Source organism: Zalophus californianus, chromosome 9 (assembly GCF_009762305.2).
Source record: "Zalophus californianus isolate mZalCal1 chromosome 9, mZalCal1.pri.v2, whole genome shotgun sequence".
Taxonomy (NCBI): domain Eukaryota; kingdom Metazoa; phylum Chordata; class Mammalia; order Carnivora; family Otariidae; genus Zalophus; species Zalophus californianus.
Window position 1 is genome coordinate 88,933 of NC_045603.1, and position 18,639 is coordinate 107,571.

At 55.5% G+C, this 18,639-nt stretch overlaps 1 protein-coding gene across 2 annotated transcripts in view; it reads right to left on the reverse strand.

Moving 5' to 3' along the window:
- Positions 1 to 18,639, reverse strand: part of SHANK3 (SH3 and multiple ankyrin repeat domains 3) — a 51,266-nt gene that overhangs the window by 18,717 nt on the left and 13,910 nt on the right. Inside the window, exons 12-19 of one of the 2 annotated variants that reach the window (XM_027592746.2) lie at positions 16,300 to 16,502; positions 15,068 to 15,181; positions 9,760 to 9,835; positions 9,391 to 9,473; positions 8,697 to 8,821; positions 8,464 to 8,596; positions 7,434 to 7,514; positions 3,336 to 3,359 (exon numbers count right to left, since the gene is read on the reverse strand). In XM_027592746.2, the coding sequence (XP_027448547.2) occupies positions 3,336 to 3,359; positions 7,434 to 7,514; positions 8,464 to 8,596; positions 8,697 to 8,821; positions 9,391 to 9,473; positions 9,760 to 9,835; positions 15,068 to 15,181; positions 16,300 to 16,502 (839 nt within the window). The remainder of the gene's footprint in view (positions 1 to 3,335; positions 3,360 to 7,433; positions 7,515 to 8,463; positions 8,597 to 8,696; positions 8,822 to 9,390; positions 9,474 to 9,759; positions 9,836 to 15,067; positions 15,182 to 16,299; positions 16,503 to 18,639) is intronic. The other variant, XM_027592747.2, reaches the window with a different exon arrangement.

The window sequence follows — 18,639 nt, forward strand, 5'->3', positions numbered from 1 at the left end:
TCGGGGGCTGGTCCAGGTCACCCGCTGGAGCCCCACTCCAGGAAAAGCCTGACTGACCATTAGGGAGAGGACCAGGGGAGGAACAGCACTGTTTGGAGCCCAGAGTCTTCTCCTCAGCACCTGGCATTTCTCATCTGTCTGTGGCCCTGCTGTTCCTGGGGGCCACAGCCCAAGGACAAACTCTGGTGTACAGCAGGTGCCCATAAAAGATGCAAGTAAGTCAAGAATGAGTGAACAGGGGATCCTTCTGAAAACAGAACTCACAGTCCCAGGTCAGGGAACTAAAAAAAAAAAAAAAAAAATTGGCCCTAACGCAGACTAGGAGGCCAAAGAACCTTCACCCCAGAAAAGCAGCTCCACCCTGGGTGGGAGGCGCTGAGAAAAGAGGAAGATATTGGGAGGGCTGGTGCTGAAGGGGCTTCCACCAGCCCCACAGGAAGAAGGTAAGGAAGAAGGGCTGACAGACAACAGGACCCAAGAAGGGGGGCCTCAGGCAGCGTTCAAATCCATCATAAAGAAAAGCTGTTTGCTTGTTTTTATTAAAGCTGTTTAATGTTTTTAAAGGTGGTGTTTTTGCTTATCAACATGACTTGGAAATCTTGTTAAACACGTGTGTCTGAGAACGAGCAGCTCTGCCTGGATGACTGGGGTGGTGCCCTCAGGCCCAGCATGTGGAGTGCAGTAGGGGTCGGGGCCAGCTCCTGTACCCACAGTAGCCCCACCTCACCCCCCTCATCACCCAGGCTCTGAATGCCCAAGCTCTGAGAGGCTCTGCCAAGCCTAGAGGACCATGCATGTGGTCATGCTTGGCCTCTCATAAATGCCCCGTCAGAGGACACGGTCAGCCCCACCACCTCCCACCAGCACCTCCTGTCTCTGCCTCCACAACCCACTCAGCAATCGCCATGGGGAAAGAAGTCAGCTCCTCCCAGCTGGCTGGCATCCAACCCAGACCAGACCCACACTGCACACCAACTCTGTCCTGATTTAACCTCTCTGTGCCTCAGTTTCCTTATCTGACAAAGCAAGCATAAAAACAGCAGCTGCTTCAGTGTCTGTTGTAAGAATTGACATGGACATAAGAAGTGCTACAGTTCTGCGCTGCTCAGGGTTAGCACTGAAGACACACTGCACCTCATCTCCCCAAAGAGCCTGTGGGCTCCCAGAATGTCCTGAGTGTCCAGCCTGGGCCCTGAATAATACAGGAGTTCAACAAAGGTTACAACTCATCAGCAGAACCTGCTCCATCTACAGATTAGCTCACAGGTCCTGTGCCTGGCTCCCAGCACCACTGGGAGAGCTCCTTAGAGAGGTCATCTTCTTTGTTTTTGTAATGAAGCAAATAATTTCCCTTTGGAAGCTGAAACCACCATCACCACCCTTTGTTCAGTTCTTGGTGACTTCCAGTTAGAAGAGCTTCCCATGACCCTTCTCTCATCCCTCAAAATCATACAAAGAAGATGCTGATACTGCCCTCATTTTACCCAAGAAGAAACTGAAGCTCTGAGAGAGAAAGTGCTCCAGATCATAGATCCGATAAGTAAAAGATCAGACTTAACAACCATGTTATCCAGAAGCCACAGACATAAAGACATGAGCAGAGAAGAAACATTTCCATGGGGGCATGCGCTCCCCTGAGCTGTGGATTTTAGAAGCTGCATCTCTAGGTCCAGAAGAACTCAATCCCAGAAACCAAAGCACTGTGTACATGAAGTTAGCAAAGCAAATGTTGTTGGACATGGGGTGGGGGGTGCTGGGACCAGGCAAGAATTATTTCCAAAAGGGAAAGAAGAATTCTGCAAACTACAAGCTGGTGAGGTTGACAACAATCCCCACCATTATTAGAAAATACATTCTTAAATAAATTATTTTAGATACTTAAAAAAGAAAATGAAGCCCATTAGGAACCAGATCTGGGACACTGGGAACTACACACTCCCCTCAGCCTCACATACACCAGTTCTCAAGATTCCATATGCGGTGGGGACACAGCTCGGGGTGCAGCTGCTTAAACAACCAGAACCCAAGCAGGAATGAGGGGCCACAGGGGCAATGAACTGTCCATCACTTCCCCTACAACTGGAAGAAGTGCACAGGTCACTACATAGCACCCTGGGAGCCCTGCTAATGAGCTAAGCAACAGAACCAAAATATTCCAGAAACAGCTTGTGTGTCTGCCTCACAGGGTGAAGAAAAGTGTCCCTAGAGGACACCTAGTTTTAATCCCTGAAAAGACAGTGGGGAAAGCACCTCACCTGGGACTGGGGCAAGGAGCAATGGGAAAACTGAGGGTAAGACTGCAGGCCATGCTGGAGAGCCTAGGCCCAGACAGATGGGGCCAGCATGTCCCTGGCATGGGGAAGGCCCTGTGGATCCCACAGTGAGGGATGGATGGGCCCCAGGCACACAGACAAAAGAGTGAACACACCTGCCTGGGGCCACAAAGCCACCTCAGGCTTCCATCTGGCTCTGACTCCTATTTAGCCAAAAAAGAGTCCCCTGTCCACTCGAGAGATGGAGGAAGCTGGTGGAGGCCAGGCCCTGAGATCTCACCAGATGCTAGACCTCAGACTCTGTCCCCACATGGAGGCTGCATTGCTTACAGCAAGGCTGGACACACAGAACACACAGAAAGGAGCCTCACAGGATACAGATGAGGCCTGAAGAAAGGAGCAGCGGGTGGTGAAGTCAACAGCCTGGGCTATGTTGGGCAGAGGAGCTCCAAGCTCCCTCCCCAGTGCTGTGGGGCCCAGACCCCTGCTCCAAAGGGATGGTCATCAGCACTGGGCTTGACCCTACAACAGGTCAGCACAGAAATGGGACCCACACACCAGGCACAAGGAGCCCCCAGAAAACAGGCAAAAAGGAGCAACATGGGCCGGAGCTGAGCAACCAGTGCTCCTGCCCCCACTGGCCCAGTCACCATGCTCCCTGAGGAGACCCACAGCTGAACCCTCTGAACCCTTCCCCTACCTAGTTCCAGGACATGGCACATACTATGGCCTCCACTGGGAGGCCCTCCCAGCTCTGCCTCATCAGGCTGCCTCAGTGGCCCTCACACCCACCCCACCCCTACTCACCTGAGCCCCCAAAGCCCACGGCTGTGCCTCACTATCACACCCCCACATAGCCACACCCCTGGGAACTCCCCACCCGTCCTTCCCCAGCTCCCTCTACTGTGCCCACACCAGATTCCCAGGGAGAAGGCCAACAGGAAGGTACAGCCCAGGCTTCTAGACCACCCTGACTTAAAATGGAACCTCCTCACACATCAGCATTTCCCTAGACAGAGATCAGGTAAAGCTGGGGGCCTGGGGACCCAGCAGATGACTCACCCCCTTTCCTTCTCCGGATGGAGGCTTGCAATCAAGAAACAGAGCAAAGGGGGTAAGAGGCAGGCTTCATCCCTCGGCATCTGGGCTCCCTTCCCACTCCCATTTCCCCATCTTTCCCACTTCCCACCCCCCCCAACAGTCAGGACCTCCCAGATCCCCTACAACCCCTGGCCTACACCTCCCTATCAGACCCTGAGTGGCAAATGTGCCCAAATGCCAAGTTGGTACATGGCTTGAAACTCAAGGTGGAAACAACCACAAGCAGACACAAGTGTTCATGTGCATGCATATCCAAGCACGTGCACACACACACACACACACACACACACACACAAACATACACACATGCATAAATGCGCTCATGCACACAGACATGCACACACATCTGGAGATGTCCACACACAACTAAACCATACTTGGTTCAATCAACTCTTTGTTCAAAAAAAAGACAACCCCCCCCCCCAAAAAAACCAAGTTCAGAGGCTACTAATAGCTTCAGTGGTCACCTTGAGTATTCTGTGCACTGTGTTTCCAACGAAGGGCAGGTCAGTGTGTTTGCCAGACCACGGCCAATCAGGGACCACACTGGCATGGCACCTGCCCTGACATTCTCATCACAAAAGAAAAGGGACCCAAAAGTTCCAGACTTTTCATGGGAAAACAGATGAACAGGAGGGGCTCAGGCCCACCAAGGCCCCTCCCGGGCCTGAGTCTCCACTGATGTCTGAAGCCCCAGCACGTTATTGGTTCAAGCGGATGAACACGTGGTGACCACAAAGAGCGCCCCATGCTGAAGGGCACTGGGAGTGTCCCACCCTTCCTCGTCCTGCCACCTGACTCAGGATGAGGGCTCCCATCCCAACCTGTTCCTCTCAATCCCGTTTCTGTCAGCCACCTCAGGCCTTCATTTTGTGGGCATCGCCTCTGTTCACACCATCCCCCAACAGGACGCTCTTTACCTCGTCTCTCTCCCGCAGGACCTGGCTTCTCCCTGAGTAGCAAGCAACCATCTGGGCATGAGCCCCAACCCTTGCCACCTGCTTTTGCTGTGGTCTCACACTTGCCTTTCTTTCCATATGTTCAGATCATCTTCTCAATAGACTACAGCATCCTAACAGGCTCTAGCCCTTCTCAACAGTGTGACAGAGAACTGGCATGTTCTGCTGTCAGTAAACCCACAGGTCTAATTTCTGTCTTATAACAGCACAAATGCTGGATAGTGGGATGATCCCTTAGGACCTGGGGAAACCCTGATGCTGGCCTGGCTCCCTCAACCCTAGAGAAAGTCAGCCAGTGGTCTGGCTTCCCAGGACAGCAATCCTCTGGAGGCGGTAGTGGCTATTCTCTCTCTGAATGGAGCTACATAAAGAGTCTGGGTCCAGCCTCAACAAAAGCTATGATCCCTCCTCACTCAGCAGTATGGATGGAGGCTCTGTGCTAAGCTGTCCCTCTGTCCTCCCCCAGACTCTGTTCAGGTAAAAACTGGTGGAAACAATGCTGACCTAATGCAGCAAGAGTGAGCCCCTCAAGAAGACAAGGGTGTGCAGAACAACCCAGTCACACAAGCAGCAGGAGCACCCCAGACCAGTGCAGCGAAGAAGGAGGCTCTTCTACTCACTGGTTTCTTCAGAGAGAAGCATCACAGGAAGAAGGCAATTCTGTTTCCACAGGTCTCTGTCCCCTGGTCCCTGGATGCCCATGCACCTCTTTGTGCAGAACTAGGAGGGTCCCTTCTGAACATGTAGCTGAACATGGCTATGTGACAGCCTCTGGAAGGAACTCCTGGGACCCACCCACCAGAGCCTTGGTCTGGTGTCTAGCCAGACCCAGCTGCCTACTGGTACTGGTTTATCGACCAGTCTGGATTCTCCATCAGTATGGCGGATCAGCTGCCCATGGTTAGTCTTGGACCCTTGTGACCCTGGGGCCAGAAGTCTGCTGATTTCTCTGCCTCACCCTTCAATGAGCAGGTTTAGCTAAGTATAGAATTCTAGGTGGAAAAGCATTGTGATTCAAGACTTTTAAGTTATGTTTCCATTGTCTTCTAGCATCTACTACTGCTGATGAGAAGTCTGCTGTCCACTGTTCCTTTCTAAATCATCCAGCTTCTTTGGTAGTTAAGATTTTACTTTTGTCTATGGTGTCATGAAATTTTAGTATGACAGGTCTAGATGTAGATTTGTTTTTATTTCCTTGCTTAGAATTCATACTTCTTCAAAATGGAATTTCATGTCCTTGTTCAATTTCAGAAAATTCTTAGCCATTTACTCTTCATATATTGCCTCTTCCACAATCAGTTCATTCTTTCCCTCTGGAACTCTCATTAGATGGGGATTTTCTCACTTGTCCTTCATCATCTCTTATCTGCTCTTCGATAGTTTGCATCTCCCTATCTTTCTGTGCTGCATTTTGGGTAATTTCCTCAGAATTATCTTCTAATTCACTATTTCTTTCTTCAACTGAATCTAGTGTACTGTTTATCCCAATCATGGATTTTTTAATCTCAGTGACTATAATTTTTGTTTCAGTAACAGTTCTTTAGGGATCCTTTTAAAATCTCCTTATTCTTTTTTTTGGGGGGGGAGTACTGTCCTTTATCAGCTGTCATAAAGGGCTGTCCTTTATGAGTTCTGTTAACTTCCTTAAACTTTGTATTTAAACACCTCATTTTGTGTCTTTCTTATTCTTCTATGATTTCCAGGGTTTTTATTTTTTATGCTGATGCCAGTCCCTGGGCTTGGTTCTAGTTTTCCCACTTCTCATGGGTCCACAGCCACATCTCTTGGCTTTGTGGAAGTATCAGAGCCCCAACCCCTGCCCTTAGGGTCTATATAGTGTCCCAAGCCCCCTTGGACTATGGAAGCATCATCAGCTTCCTCTCACTTTCTTAACTGATTCCTCTCTTTATTCTTGAGACCTGGGAAATTCCTCTTCCTTTGTTTTGAGTTGGCTATCTATTTTTGACTTTTACTTTTTCAGAATATTTATGGGCAAGAAAAGTATGGACTATGTCAATCTGGTCTATCTTGGTGGCTGTCCTCCTCCTCCTACACTGCAGTCAAGAGCACCTGCTTGGAAGGGGGGTGGCTCAACCTGTGGCCAGGACGAGGTCAAGGATCACTGTATTAGTAAGGTCAGCAATAATTTTGGGGGACAGGTAAGTGTTTTTCTATGGCTGGGGAAGAACAAAGCCTGAAGCCAGGGCTGAGGCTCAGTCTAGAACCAGGACCAGGCCCTTCCTGTGGCCAGGACTAGGTCAGAACTCAGCCTAGGACCAGAGTCAGCATTCCTTCCATGGCTAGAGCCATCGTAAAGTCTGGGACTAGAACTGGGTTTGAATTACAGGAAGACAGAGCATGTTAGCAGGCATGTCTATCAGGACATGCCCAATGTCAACTGCCACATATGTCAGGACACGGTCATGTATATCTGGACATGCCTATGATGAGGCTATTAATGGTCACATATATCAAGACATGCCCACAATGAGGCTATTGGGGGTCACCCTGGGATCATGCCCACATCATGCCCCATCAAAGCCCTGACACACTCTTATTTGCCTCTTGTAGCTCACGAGGGCCTATCCCATCATCATGCTAGCGATGTTCACACAGCCCTGTCAGGTCAGCAGCTCACTGTAACCCCTGCTTAACTGGTGAGTGAACAGGTGCTAAGGAGGCAAAAACAAGCATAAAGATCACACAGCTAGCGCCAGCAAAGCCAGGGAAGAGCCCAGGTCCCCCGACTCCTGCCCTGTCCTCACTTGGATGAAATGAAGGAGTAAAGTCCAACTGGAGGTGTGCAGACCCAGAGCAGCAGGTGCACGTGCACACAAACACACTGGACGGCCAGGTCCTGCTCCCTGACCATTGGTCCTGGTTGGCTCACTGTCCATCTCTAGCCTTCATGCCATCCATGTGTCATCCCCCTCCGCACCAGTTCAGCACCCACCCATTTACCTTTGACCTTCCTACCACACCTTCATATGTTTGTCTGTCTGTCCTTCCCCCGCCACGTCTCTGCCTGGCTTTGGCCCCAGCTCACACCACCTGGCTTCCCACCTGGGCTGTCTGCCCACTGTCCACCCCTGCTGCTCACCAAGTTCCTCAAGTTCGGCCGTCATGGACTTGGAGCGCAGGGTCAGCGTGGTGCTGGGGGCCCTCTTGGGGGGCGGCGGGGCTGCAAAGAAGAGGGAGGCCTTGGACCTCCTGTCCAGCAGCAGACAGCGCGGCGTGGCCAGGTGCAGGTGCCACTTGCGCTCTACCGCCTGGATCTCCTCGTACTCCCGGGAGGATGCGTCGCACTGCGCCAGGATCTTGTTCAGGCTGCGGCTGGATGCAAACTTCTTCATGGCGCTGGGAGCGCAGGGGGGTGCTGAGGGCCCCGCGGGGCCAGGGTAGTTGGGGCCTCAGGAGGGAGGTGGTCAAGGGCCCCAGTGGGGGTCACGGTGCTGGCCAGCTCCTGCCTGAGTGCCCACCCTGTCGTCCGAGGGCTGAGCAGGGGGGCCCCAGAGCCATGAGGTGGGGGCTGGGAGGGGTCTCCCGGCAGGCTGGGCTCCTGCTCCTCCAGGGCTCCCGCCAGGCCCTGGAAGCCACTGCCCCTCGGGGGACCAGGGTGTGGTCGGCCAAGCCAGGACCTGGGCTGGGCTGGCCCAAGCTGGCAGAGCCTCCCGGGCCCAGGCTGTGCGGCGACGTCGCGGGGAGAAGACGCTTTTCCTCTTCCCTCAGGTGCCGCCTCCCCCTTCCCTCCGACAATAAGCCGCGGCAGCGTCAACCTCACAGTTGCTATGGCAACCCCGGCCTCCAGGCAGCTGCCGGCAGTGTAGGGAAGGAGGGCTCTTCCACGCCAGGGGCTGGGGGGGGACGCCGGGAAGGGGGGGTGGGGATCTGAGGAGGGGCAACCTGGGGTCAGGGGTCAGAGGCTGGGGGCCAGGGTGGGCAGCCTAACATCAGGGACTGGGAAGGCACCCAGGCCACGAATGTGGACACTTCACCTACGTTTAGGCATCTGACGTCAACAGTCTAGGGTCAGGGGGTGGGGAGAGGAATGGGGGCCTGGGGTCAAAGGTCTAAGGTCAGGAGTCAGAGGGCAATGTCTGAGCACAGAGGTCTGAAGCCTGGCTCCTCACCTCTGCGCCGAGCCCCATCTTCTTCCGGCTTCCTTGTCACAGACACAACCTTCATGACGAGACGGTTCCCGCCCTGGCGGATCAGAGCTACCACCTGCTTGTGCCCGACCTTCACCACGTTCACCCCGTTCACCTGGGACAGACAGGTGGGTGGTGGAGACGTTCCAAGTGTGTCCTCCTTAGGACTTAGAGGTCAGCACCCCACCTGCTGCACAGGTAAGGACAAGCCTCACCTCGATGAGGAAGTCTCCTGTGCGCAGCCCGGCCCTCCAGGCCACACCCTCCACATCCACCGACTCAAGATACTGGAGCGCAGGGAAGGCTGGTGTGGGTGTAAACTCCTCGATGGGGGTCTCTGCTGCGGGGGGCGGGGTGGGCAGTTAGGAAGGTGCTTCACCAGCACAGTCCAGGTGGAAGAAGCTGCCACACAGCAACCTCCCACAAGTGGTTCAACACGCTGAACCAAGCACAATTGAGGCCGGGGGGTCTGGGGTTGCCCAGGGTAGAAATCCCCCCTCAGCCCCACCAGAGAGAACTCCCATTCCATTAGACACACTCCAGCAGAGATCTTGGAAATCATCAGGGCGAAGAGACGACTGCCTTATATTGAGACATTTCAAGTCAAGAATATAGTCAGAGCAGAGGGGCAAGGCAGGGTGGGGCCAGAAAAAGAGAGTGTCAGGGTCAAGGTAGGGGAAGAGGGGCCAAACTAGCAGGGAGAGAGGGAGTGGGGGAGGCAGGGGCAAAGGACGGGGCAGGGGTGAGGGATAGTGGCGAAGCTGCAGGGGTGAGGCAGGGTGAGGGGTGAGACAGGAAGGAAAGCAGCGAGGAGGAGCAGAGACAAGAAACACCTGAGCAGGGTGCAGCCCCTGCCAGCCTGACACCCCAGCCCCACACACACTCATGGTGCCCCCTACCCTTCATTACCTTTGGCTCCCCGGAGCACAAAACCAAAGCCCTCATGGTCCCGTTTCTGCAGGACAGCCACCTTGTCGTCAATGACATAATCACTGGTGGAGGAAAGCAGGGAGGGGTGAGGAGAGCCCTGCCAGAGAGCACAGCTGGCCAGGCTGACCCCATGTGTGCCCCAAACAGGACCCCACAGGCACAGCCCACCCCAGGAAGTCGCCCTTGGACTGACACAGGAAGGCAGAAGACAGAGGTGGGCTGGTTATCACCTCCCCTCCTCTGCCCTCTTCATCCCCAGGCCCCCTCAACCAGCTCTCGTCCTCCCTCCATACCTGACGTCCCATCCGCATGCACGCCTACCCTTGCCCACCTGCCCCCCACCCGTACCTGTGTGAAGTGAGACTGTCATAGGAGCCCACTGTGTAGTGGCGGAAAAGGCGCTTCGTCCGGTCCTCCCGGGTTTCTGAGGGGAGTTTCAGGAGCTGATGGAGGGCCACATCCTCCAACTGACCTGAACTGCCCCTCAACCACGCTGGTCTCCAGCCTCTGCCCACACACACACACGCGCGCGCACACACACACACACACACACACACACGGAAGTGGGGGGCCCAAAGGTCCTAAAGTAAGAAGGCTGAGGGGACCATGTTGGAAATCCTGGCCTCTGGGGGTCAGGGCCCATAATGGGGAGGAGCTTCAGCTCATCTCTCTCCTGAGTGGCTGCACACAGCAGACGGGGCAAGTCCAGGGCCATCTTCAGAAAGAGTCAGCGAGCCCCAAAGCTAAGAGCAAAGAAGGTGTGTACATGTGCAGGGATACATGTGTGACTTGGAGTCACGTGTAAGTGTTGTGTTCATATAGGCGTGTCGTGCCGTAGGCTGTACACACTGTCATGAAGTGTCACTGGGTCCTCACTGAAACTCTCACAAGAGCCCATGGACACTCAACTTCCCAGGTTCCCTTCCTCCAGAGCCTGCCTCTGAGTGGGCAGGAGGTCCAGGTGTGGGGCTGGGTCCCCTTCCCTGATGTCACTGCATCCCACAGAGCCTTGTCCCCATTTGTAATCTTGATCCCAAAGTCTCTCACAGCTGTTGCAGGGCTAGCCAGCTGTCCACCTGATGCCCCACCCATGGCCTTACTGATTTCCTGCAAGCCTGCAGGTTCCAGTCCACACCTGCGGCCACAAGCCCCGCCCCACGCTCCAGGCTTTCTTCTCCAGCTATCTGTAAGTAAGACTCTCCTGCACCTCAACCCCCACTCCCGTCCCTCCTGGCTTCATCTCTCCAGGACCCTGGAAGGACCCCAAGACAGCTCTACCACACTTCACATTTCATCCATAGCTCCGCTCTCATTCCCTATCATTCTAGCATTTCTCAAGATTAATTCATTCATTCAACAAGTACTTAGAGAGCGCCTGCTATGTACCAAGCACTGTTTGTCTTAGGCTCTGAGAATACAGCAAAGAACAGAACAAAACCTCTACCCTGTGGAGTTGACCATCTAGTTGAAGAGAGAGAGAACAGAAAGACAGGAAACAGGTATATGCATAACATGTCAAATGCTGGCAAACGTTAGGAGAGAAGTAAGCAGGATAGGGGTACAGAGAAAGTTTGCAGTCTTAGGGTGGTCACGTGAAGGCTCATCAGGAAGGGACAGTTGGGGAGAGGCACAGAGCATTAGGGAGCAGTCTGAGGACTCTCTGGGTGAAGGGCTTCCTGGCAGCAGGGGCACACAGGGCAAAGCCCACATAGCAGGATTGGCTTGGGATGTTCAAGGGACAGCAAGCAGCCCATGCAGCGGGAGCAGAGGGAGTGAGAGAGCGGAATGAGATCACAGAGGGAACCTATGATTGATCGTGAGCTCCTCCTAGGTGAGGACCACATCTCATGTATTTCTATGACCCCAGCACATAGTACAGTGCCTGGCACATAACAGACCCTCTAAATGCTAACTGGAGGGATAGACGGGTGGACAACTGGCTGAGTAGATGGGTGGACGGATGGACAGACAGATCTATTTTTCTACCTAGATCAAAGGTAAATAGATACAGGGCGCCTGGGTGGCTCAGTTGGTTAGGCAACTGCCTTTGGCTCGGGTCATGATCCTGGAGTCCCGGGATCGAGTCCCGCATCGGGCTCCCTGCTCAGCGGGGAGTCTGCTTCTCCCTCTGACCCTCCCCCCTCTCATGTGCGCTCTCTCTCTCTCATCCTCTCTCTCAAATAAAGAAAATCTTTAAAAAACAAAAAGGTAAATAGATACAGAAGTGGATGGAGGAAAGGAGAACAGGCTAGGAGGGTACGGATCAAAGGGCAGCAGACGGGTAAAGGAATGGGTAGGTGGGCTGCGTGGGTTGGCAGAGAGGGGATAGCTGGATTGGTAGATTGATGAATGTATTGATCAATAGATGGACAGATGGTTGGGGGGCTTGGCTGGGTGGGTAGATAGAAGAGTAGATGAACGGCAGGAAAGGTGAGTCAAGGGATACATGGGTACAAGACTAGATGGAGCAGTGGCCGGATGGAAAAAAGAAAGAATCCCTATTAATATCAGAAGACACAGGTGTCAGGAAAAGTATTGGTCCCGCTTTTAGGATCCTGCCACTAATGTGATTCTCACTAAGTCAACAGACCCCTTTCAGCCTCTCCTTGTAGAAGAGGGAGATTCTCCTGTAATTTATCACCCCGACCCTCCCAGTAGCTCATTTGCTCCCTTCCCTTCGCACGCACGGCCTGTCGTGCACCTGCACCCACCACCCTGCCAGTCCCAAGACCAGAGCAGGCCAGGGCTCATCACTGCTGGGGGAGGGGGAGGGCATCAGACCCCTTCTTGCCTCTGTCACCCCTTCTCCCTACTGACCCAACTTCTAAATGTTCATAGCGCCTGCCTGCGGAAGGACCCCCTCAAACTCCACAGTTCGTTAGCCTCCAGTTTTTAGATTTTGTCAAATTATATTACATAACACAAATTCATTTTCCAGTTTTATTAATCAGACACATAGAATCCAGCTGCAGTGAGAACATATAGCATGACCCCCAAGTACTGGAAAGACAGGGAAGAGGGAAGGGGAGGAGTTTCCAGGTGTCCTACAGACCCCCCGGCCCACACAGGACTTCCCCTCACTCTCAGCACTCTGCCTGCAACTGCCCTTTACCCCTTCTGCCCCAGACAGGCAACTGAGGGGGACACTCTCTGACGACCCTGGGCATCAGCCTGGCCCATATGTCCCGGCACAGTGTCCCCTTTTTGGCCTCTAAGTCCCTCTCTGCACTACTCCAGTCTCAGAAACAGATCTTTCTTTGGATCTGGGCCTGCTGGAAGCGGGTTCCCACGCCTGGGCTGCCCTCTGGCCTCTGGCAGAACTCAGCCCCTGGGTCCCAGATCAGAGACTATACACCCAGAGCAGCTGGTGGCTGGGTCCTCAGCTGAGGACAGAGATTACTCCTACCCTTGCCTCTCCATCCGCCCACCCATGAAAGGGTTCCAGCTACACAGCTACCTTCTGAGACTCTTTCAGGTGACAAACCCCAGAGCCACCCTGGTCTAGCAGCCCTGCAATTGCCCTGAGGCCTATAGCTCCTTCTCCAAGTTACTCCTTGCACTCTCCCATCTCCGGAGCTCCAGGCTACCCCAGCCCTCTCCACCTCCTCGCTCTGCCCTGCCTGGGCCTTTGCCCCAACCCTAAACGACCTGCACCATCAAGACGGCATGCCCCAGTCTCCTGCAGCACTACCACAAAGAGGCAAAGTTCCTCCACCTTGTCCCACGGCCACCCGACCGGCCTCATGCTCCCCACCCCAGCCCCGCCACTCCTCAGTGCACACACGAGCTTCACTCACCCAGAGCCCCTGAAGTGTGCTGGCTACAGCACAGACCCTGCAGCTCACTGCCACACCACACACAGGACTCTGCCTTCCTAGAGATGAACTAGCAACTGCCCGCACCTCCCAGACCTGCTGGGACGAGTCAGAGAAGTCTCCTCCGTGAAAGTGCTGAAAACTGTGCCAGACATCCTGACACAGCTCGGAGCACGCTAGATGCCAGCACGTGTAATCTAGAACAGCAGGCCATGTTCCAGCACACAGGCTCTGCCCCTGTCCCCACCAGCTGAACACCGAGTGGACTCCCAGCTGTCCTACGAGGCTGCTCTCCGACTCCTCCAGGCCAGCCCCGGGGGGCTCCCCTGTGCCCCCGCCCGTTATAGGAACCCACCAACGTATCTGCTCTTGCTGCTGGGCACACCCACTCCTTTCTAGGCAGAGAGCCGGCCTCTGTGACCCCGCTCCTAACACAGGGCCCAGCACACATCAAGATTTGCTGTTCTCAAATCCCAGCTTCCAACTCAGCTTCTGGATCCACACAGTTCTCAAACCAGAGACTTCATTGCCCTCCCAAGGGGGAGCACGGGATCCAGTCCCTACTCAACAAGTCCAGAGGCCCCTTCTTCCCCACCCTCCTCCATGACGTTGGTACCAGGACCCAAACCTCTGAAATCATTCCCCACCTAGACACACTGCCCCACCTACCCTCCAGAGGCAGAAAACAGGGGGTTGGTGTCCCTTCCCTGCTCCCAGCCACCAGGAGAGCCATCAGGGCAAGACAGGGAATGGTTGAGTAAAGGAGGAAAGGCACCTGCTCAGGAGCAGGTCAGCAGCTGCACTCCTGCTTGCCTGGGCCTCAGCCATGCTCCACATAGGGCAGAGGTCTAGGCCACGTAGAGGTTGGCTCCCCTTGGGAAACCCTCAACCCAGGGTAATGGAGCACAGCAACCCTGGGCCCAAGCCCTCCATGTGCACCCTTGGTCTAGACGCACTGCTGGTAACTACCACTGGTCACCACTCAGGAGGGGGTTCCCTTGTGACACCTGGTCTCCAAGGCAGAAATAACACTTATGGGCTGGGGCCTCCTAGGACCCCTGAGTACTCTTTGTAAGGTTATACCCCACACACACAGCCAGCCCTGGCCTGCAAGCCACAAAAGGGGCAGCCCCTGCTTACTACTGGCAGGACTGCCTCAGATCCCCCCCCAGAGGGGTCCTATCTGGAGGCCCAGCCAGTCAGCAAGGTCTGACTAAAGCTGCTCCCCAGCCTTAGAAACTGAAACCTTTGCCCTCACATCCTCCCTCCAAGCTAAGGATGCAGCCATACCCCACCAGCTGCCCTCAGACCATCCTGGCCCCAAGGCACCCACAACAGCCCCTCTGGGCCCAACTGGCCTCATTTCCTCTTGGCTGGTCCAGGCCTCCCTGCACTGCCCACCTGGACAATCTGTCCACTTTGGAAAGACGCCTCTTTTCTCATACTGACCTCTTTACTTGTCTGCCAGCCACACAGGAATTTCACACTCCAAACACCCAGGATTACTGTGAGGACTACGTGGCAGGGGGGAGGGGTGTGCATTGTGGTCACTGGGAGTCACGTGTGGGATCACAGAGAGGTACACAATCATATTGTGTGTCCTTTGAGCAGGCTGCATGTGTCTCTGTGGCTGTGGAACACCCACATGTGCTCACAACTACGTACAGGGTGCGTGCACGCTGTGTCTGTCATGTACACAAGTTTGTGTTCACTTTGAACGTGTGTTTGAGTTTAGTCTTTTCTCTGTGAATATCCATGGATTTAGCTCCAAGCAAGACCAAAGGGGAGCAAGAAGGGGCAGTGCCCCTCGGGAGCTGCTCAGGGGATGTGGGGTCACTCACCATGCCGTGTGTCATACTGTCTCATCTGCACCTCCTCCACGCAGTCAGCCGGGAACCAGCCCGTGCGGCCTTTCACGGTCCCCTCCCAGAAACCGCCCTCCCCAATGCTGAGCACTGGAGGGACAGAAGCCAGACAGCTGTCAGGGTGCAGCAGGACACCCAGGGGCCCACCCCACCCACCACCTCAGGCTCAGGTTCTGCCCACCACCCGCCTCCTTCACCCTTCCTCTCCTTCTCTCCCCTTCCCTTCCTTCATCCTCCTGGCTTTTTCCCTAGGAAGATTTTGGGATCCACACAGCAGACAGAAATGAACAGATGGACACAGCACAGGATAGGCATGTGGAGGACAGAAAGACACACAGATGGACACACTCGAGGGGGGACAACAGGCAGAGGCAGGGGCCACAAGCCTGCTCCTGCCCTCCCAGTTGACCCCTCTTCTCCCACCTCTTGTTGCCCACCCCAGGGGTCACTGCCAAAAGCTCAGGGTCACTGTGCCGTGGCAAGAGGTTAGGCCACATGATGGACCAAAGGAAGGCCAACCTCACAGCTGTCTCCTTCTCAGGCTCCCATGGACGTAGGGCACCCATGAGAATAGGACCCCAAAAATGACAGAGGACCCCAAAAATGACAGAGGCCCCCATAATGAGAGGAGCTTGTCATGGCACAGGATACCCCCAGAACACAGAAAGCGTCAGTGATAAAAACCTTCATAAAACACAAACACCCACATAATTGTCACAGATATCCCCCACAATGGGACAGGGTCCCCACATATCACAAGGATTTCCAATGAAAAAGTCTCCGAAGTGACACAGGAATCCCATAATTGGAGGAAGGTCCCTGATGGGATAGGGTCCTTCACATACACAGCACCCCAATGACACCAACCTCCATCATGACACAAAAACACCCCCATGACGAGAGGCACCTCTACGGTGACAACAGGGAACCCACAGTAGCAGAGGATTGAGAGGGACCCATATGACAGGACCCCCGTAAAGACAGACACCCCTCCCTGACACAGAGCCCTTCACGGTGACACAAGGAATCCCCAGTGGCAGATGCATCCCATAATGACCACAGCGGCTCAGAGTTCCAGAGATACCCCCAATGACAGAGACCCCGAAAACGGCATCAGCCCTTCCACGATCGCGGAGGACCTCAATCGTGCACCCGGGAGTGGTGCCCCCAAGCGCGCCCCACGACCCCGCCCCCCGCGCCCCCCTCACCCTTCACGGCCTCGCCGCGGTGCAGCGGGATCTCGCCCTCGCCCTGCGGGCTGTGCGCCTTCACGGCGATGAACTTGCGGCCGGGGACGGCGCTGTAAAGTTTCCGCTTCGGGCCCCGGGGCGGCGGCGCGGGGGGCGCAGGGGGCGCCGGACCGGGGCCGGGCGCGGGGCCCGGGCCGCCGGGGCCGCCGGGCCCGCTCGGGCTGTAGACGAACACGTAGGTGACGGACGCGATGCCGGGGGGCAGCGGGCACGCGAAGCCGGCGCCCGGGGCCTCCATGGCGCGCGGCCCGGCCCCGCCGCCGGCCTCACCGCAGCCGCCGCCGCAGCGCCCGCCGCCCGCCGCCCGCCGCCGCCCGCCCGCCCGCCGGGGGCCCGGCCCGGGGCCGCTCCATGGGCCGCGCCGCCGCGCCCGGCCCGCTCCCGCCAGCGCACGAGCCGCGCCCGCTCAGGGCTCCGGGGCCGCGGGGCTGCGCTCCCGGGCGCGCCGGGCTCGCTCCATGCCGCGGCCGCTCCTCGCGCCCCGCCTCCTCCGCGGCCGGGCTCCTCCCTCTGCGGGCGGCGGCGGCGGCCGGCCCTCCCTCTCCTCCAGCGGCCACCTCACCGCGGCCCCGAGGCCACGGGGCGAGGGGCACTGCAGCGCACGGAGGGCAGAGTAGAGGTCGGACTGAGGAGGGCGGAGAACGCGGTCAGCAGAGCCAGGTGGGAGCTGGGGAGGGGTTGGGGGGGCGGCTCCGCGGCCAGGAGGGGCTCCACCAGCGGTCCACCCCCACCTCCCTGCTCAGGCCTCGGCCTTCTCCTCCACCTGGCCACTGCCACGTGCTGGGCGCCCAAATCCTCCTCCAGACCTGTGTCTTCTCCTCGACACCTGTCCCTGATGCCCATGCCGACTCCGTGCTGACCACCTTCCCCGGACGGCTCCCCCGACCTGAGCACCGAGCCCGAGGCTCGAAGGTTCTCCACCTTCGCGCTGCTCAAAACCCTGCACTGGCTCCCTAGTACCCAGGCAGCCCAGGTCCACATTCTCAGGCAATAGCCAGGCTCTCTGGATTGTGAGAACTAGCTACACTCCAGTCACATGGTTGGGCATCTTCCTTTTCCCCCTCTGGGCTATTCATGATGTTGTCCCCAACACTTCAACTATTCTAATCCTACTCATCCGTCCAGTTATTACGTTATTAGTCTCTCAGCTACAGCCCCATTTTTCTCTGCCCTGCTCTGTGATGCTGGGGGTACTCTGCCACACATTGCGGGGAGTTAGGGGCTCCACACCAGGCTCTGCCAACAGGGGGCATGCCAGGAGGGGGGGGGGAGACTAGGCCTCCCTCCCACCACCAGCCCCTGCCGCCCCCGCAGCTCAAATGCCAAAGGGGATCTCCTTCCCTGAGGTGTTCTCCCTCCATGGTGCACCAAACTTCCTCAGTCCCCTCCTGGCCACTCACCAGGAGCTCCCCCTACCTGAATCACTGCCATCTAACTGCTTCTTAGCCCTGGGCCCCAGCTGTCAGTGTCCTTCTGAGACCTTTAGGACTCCCTGCTATTAGCTCCCACCACATCTGGCATCTAGGCACCGACTAAATATTTGTAGAAAAATAGTAATAATCCTGCCGTCCCACACAGAGCAGGTCTTAGTTCTATGTTTGCCAAAAGGATAAATGAATATACAAAAAATAAATGAAAACACAGCATCTACAGGTTTTTGTTTCTGCAAAACTGAAACATCCCAAAGTTTGTTCTTTTAGACACTGGGCTGTCCTACCCTTAAGAAATCCATGGGACATGCAAAAGCTTCAGGGGAGAATTGAGGTGGTTTGGAACAGGACAGACAGCGTTGGAGTCTGGGCAGAGACACGGAGAGAAAGGAGACATCACAGATTACAGCTGCACAAGCAGACAAAGGCAAAGGAAGAAATTGCTTTTATAAGCTCCTGCTGCACCCCAAGCCCTCTGCTGAACACTCAGGCCTAGAAAATTTGGGAACCAGGTCTACGTGGTTCCCCCCCCCCAATTATGCTGTTTCCTAGCTCTGTGACTTTAGACAAGTCACTTACCCCATCAGAGCATCAGGACCCTCACCTGTAAAATAGTGTTAATAGAGCACAGCCTCATGTATGGCCAAAGTTAAGTGAAACAATACACATATGCTGCTCAGCCCAGCTGTCATCTTGAAAACAAAATGCTGTTTATGTAACTCATTCAACAATGTCTCCTGAGCACCTTCTATGTGACTGGCTCTGGGGAAGCTGCAGGAGGACAGCTCCTGCCCTCGAAGTGCCAGGAGAAGAGATGCCTTAACCAGCAGTGGCTGGACTGTGCTGTGGGCCAGGGGATCCCGGTAGG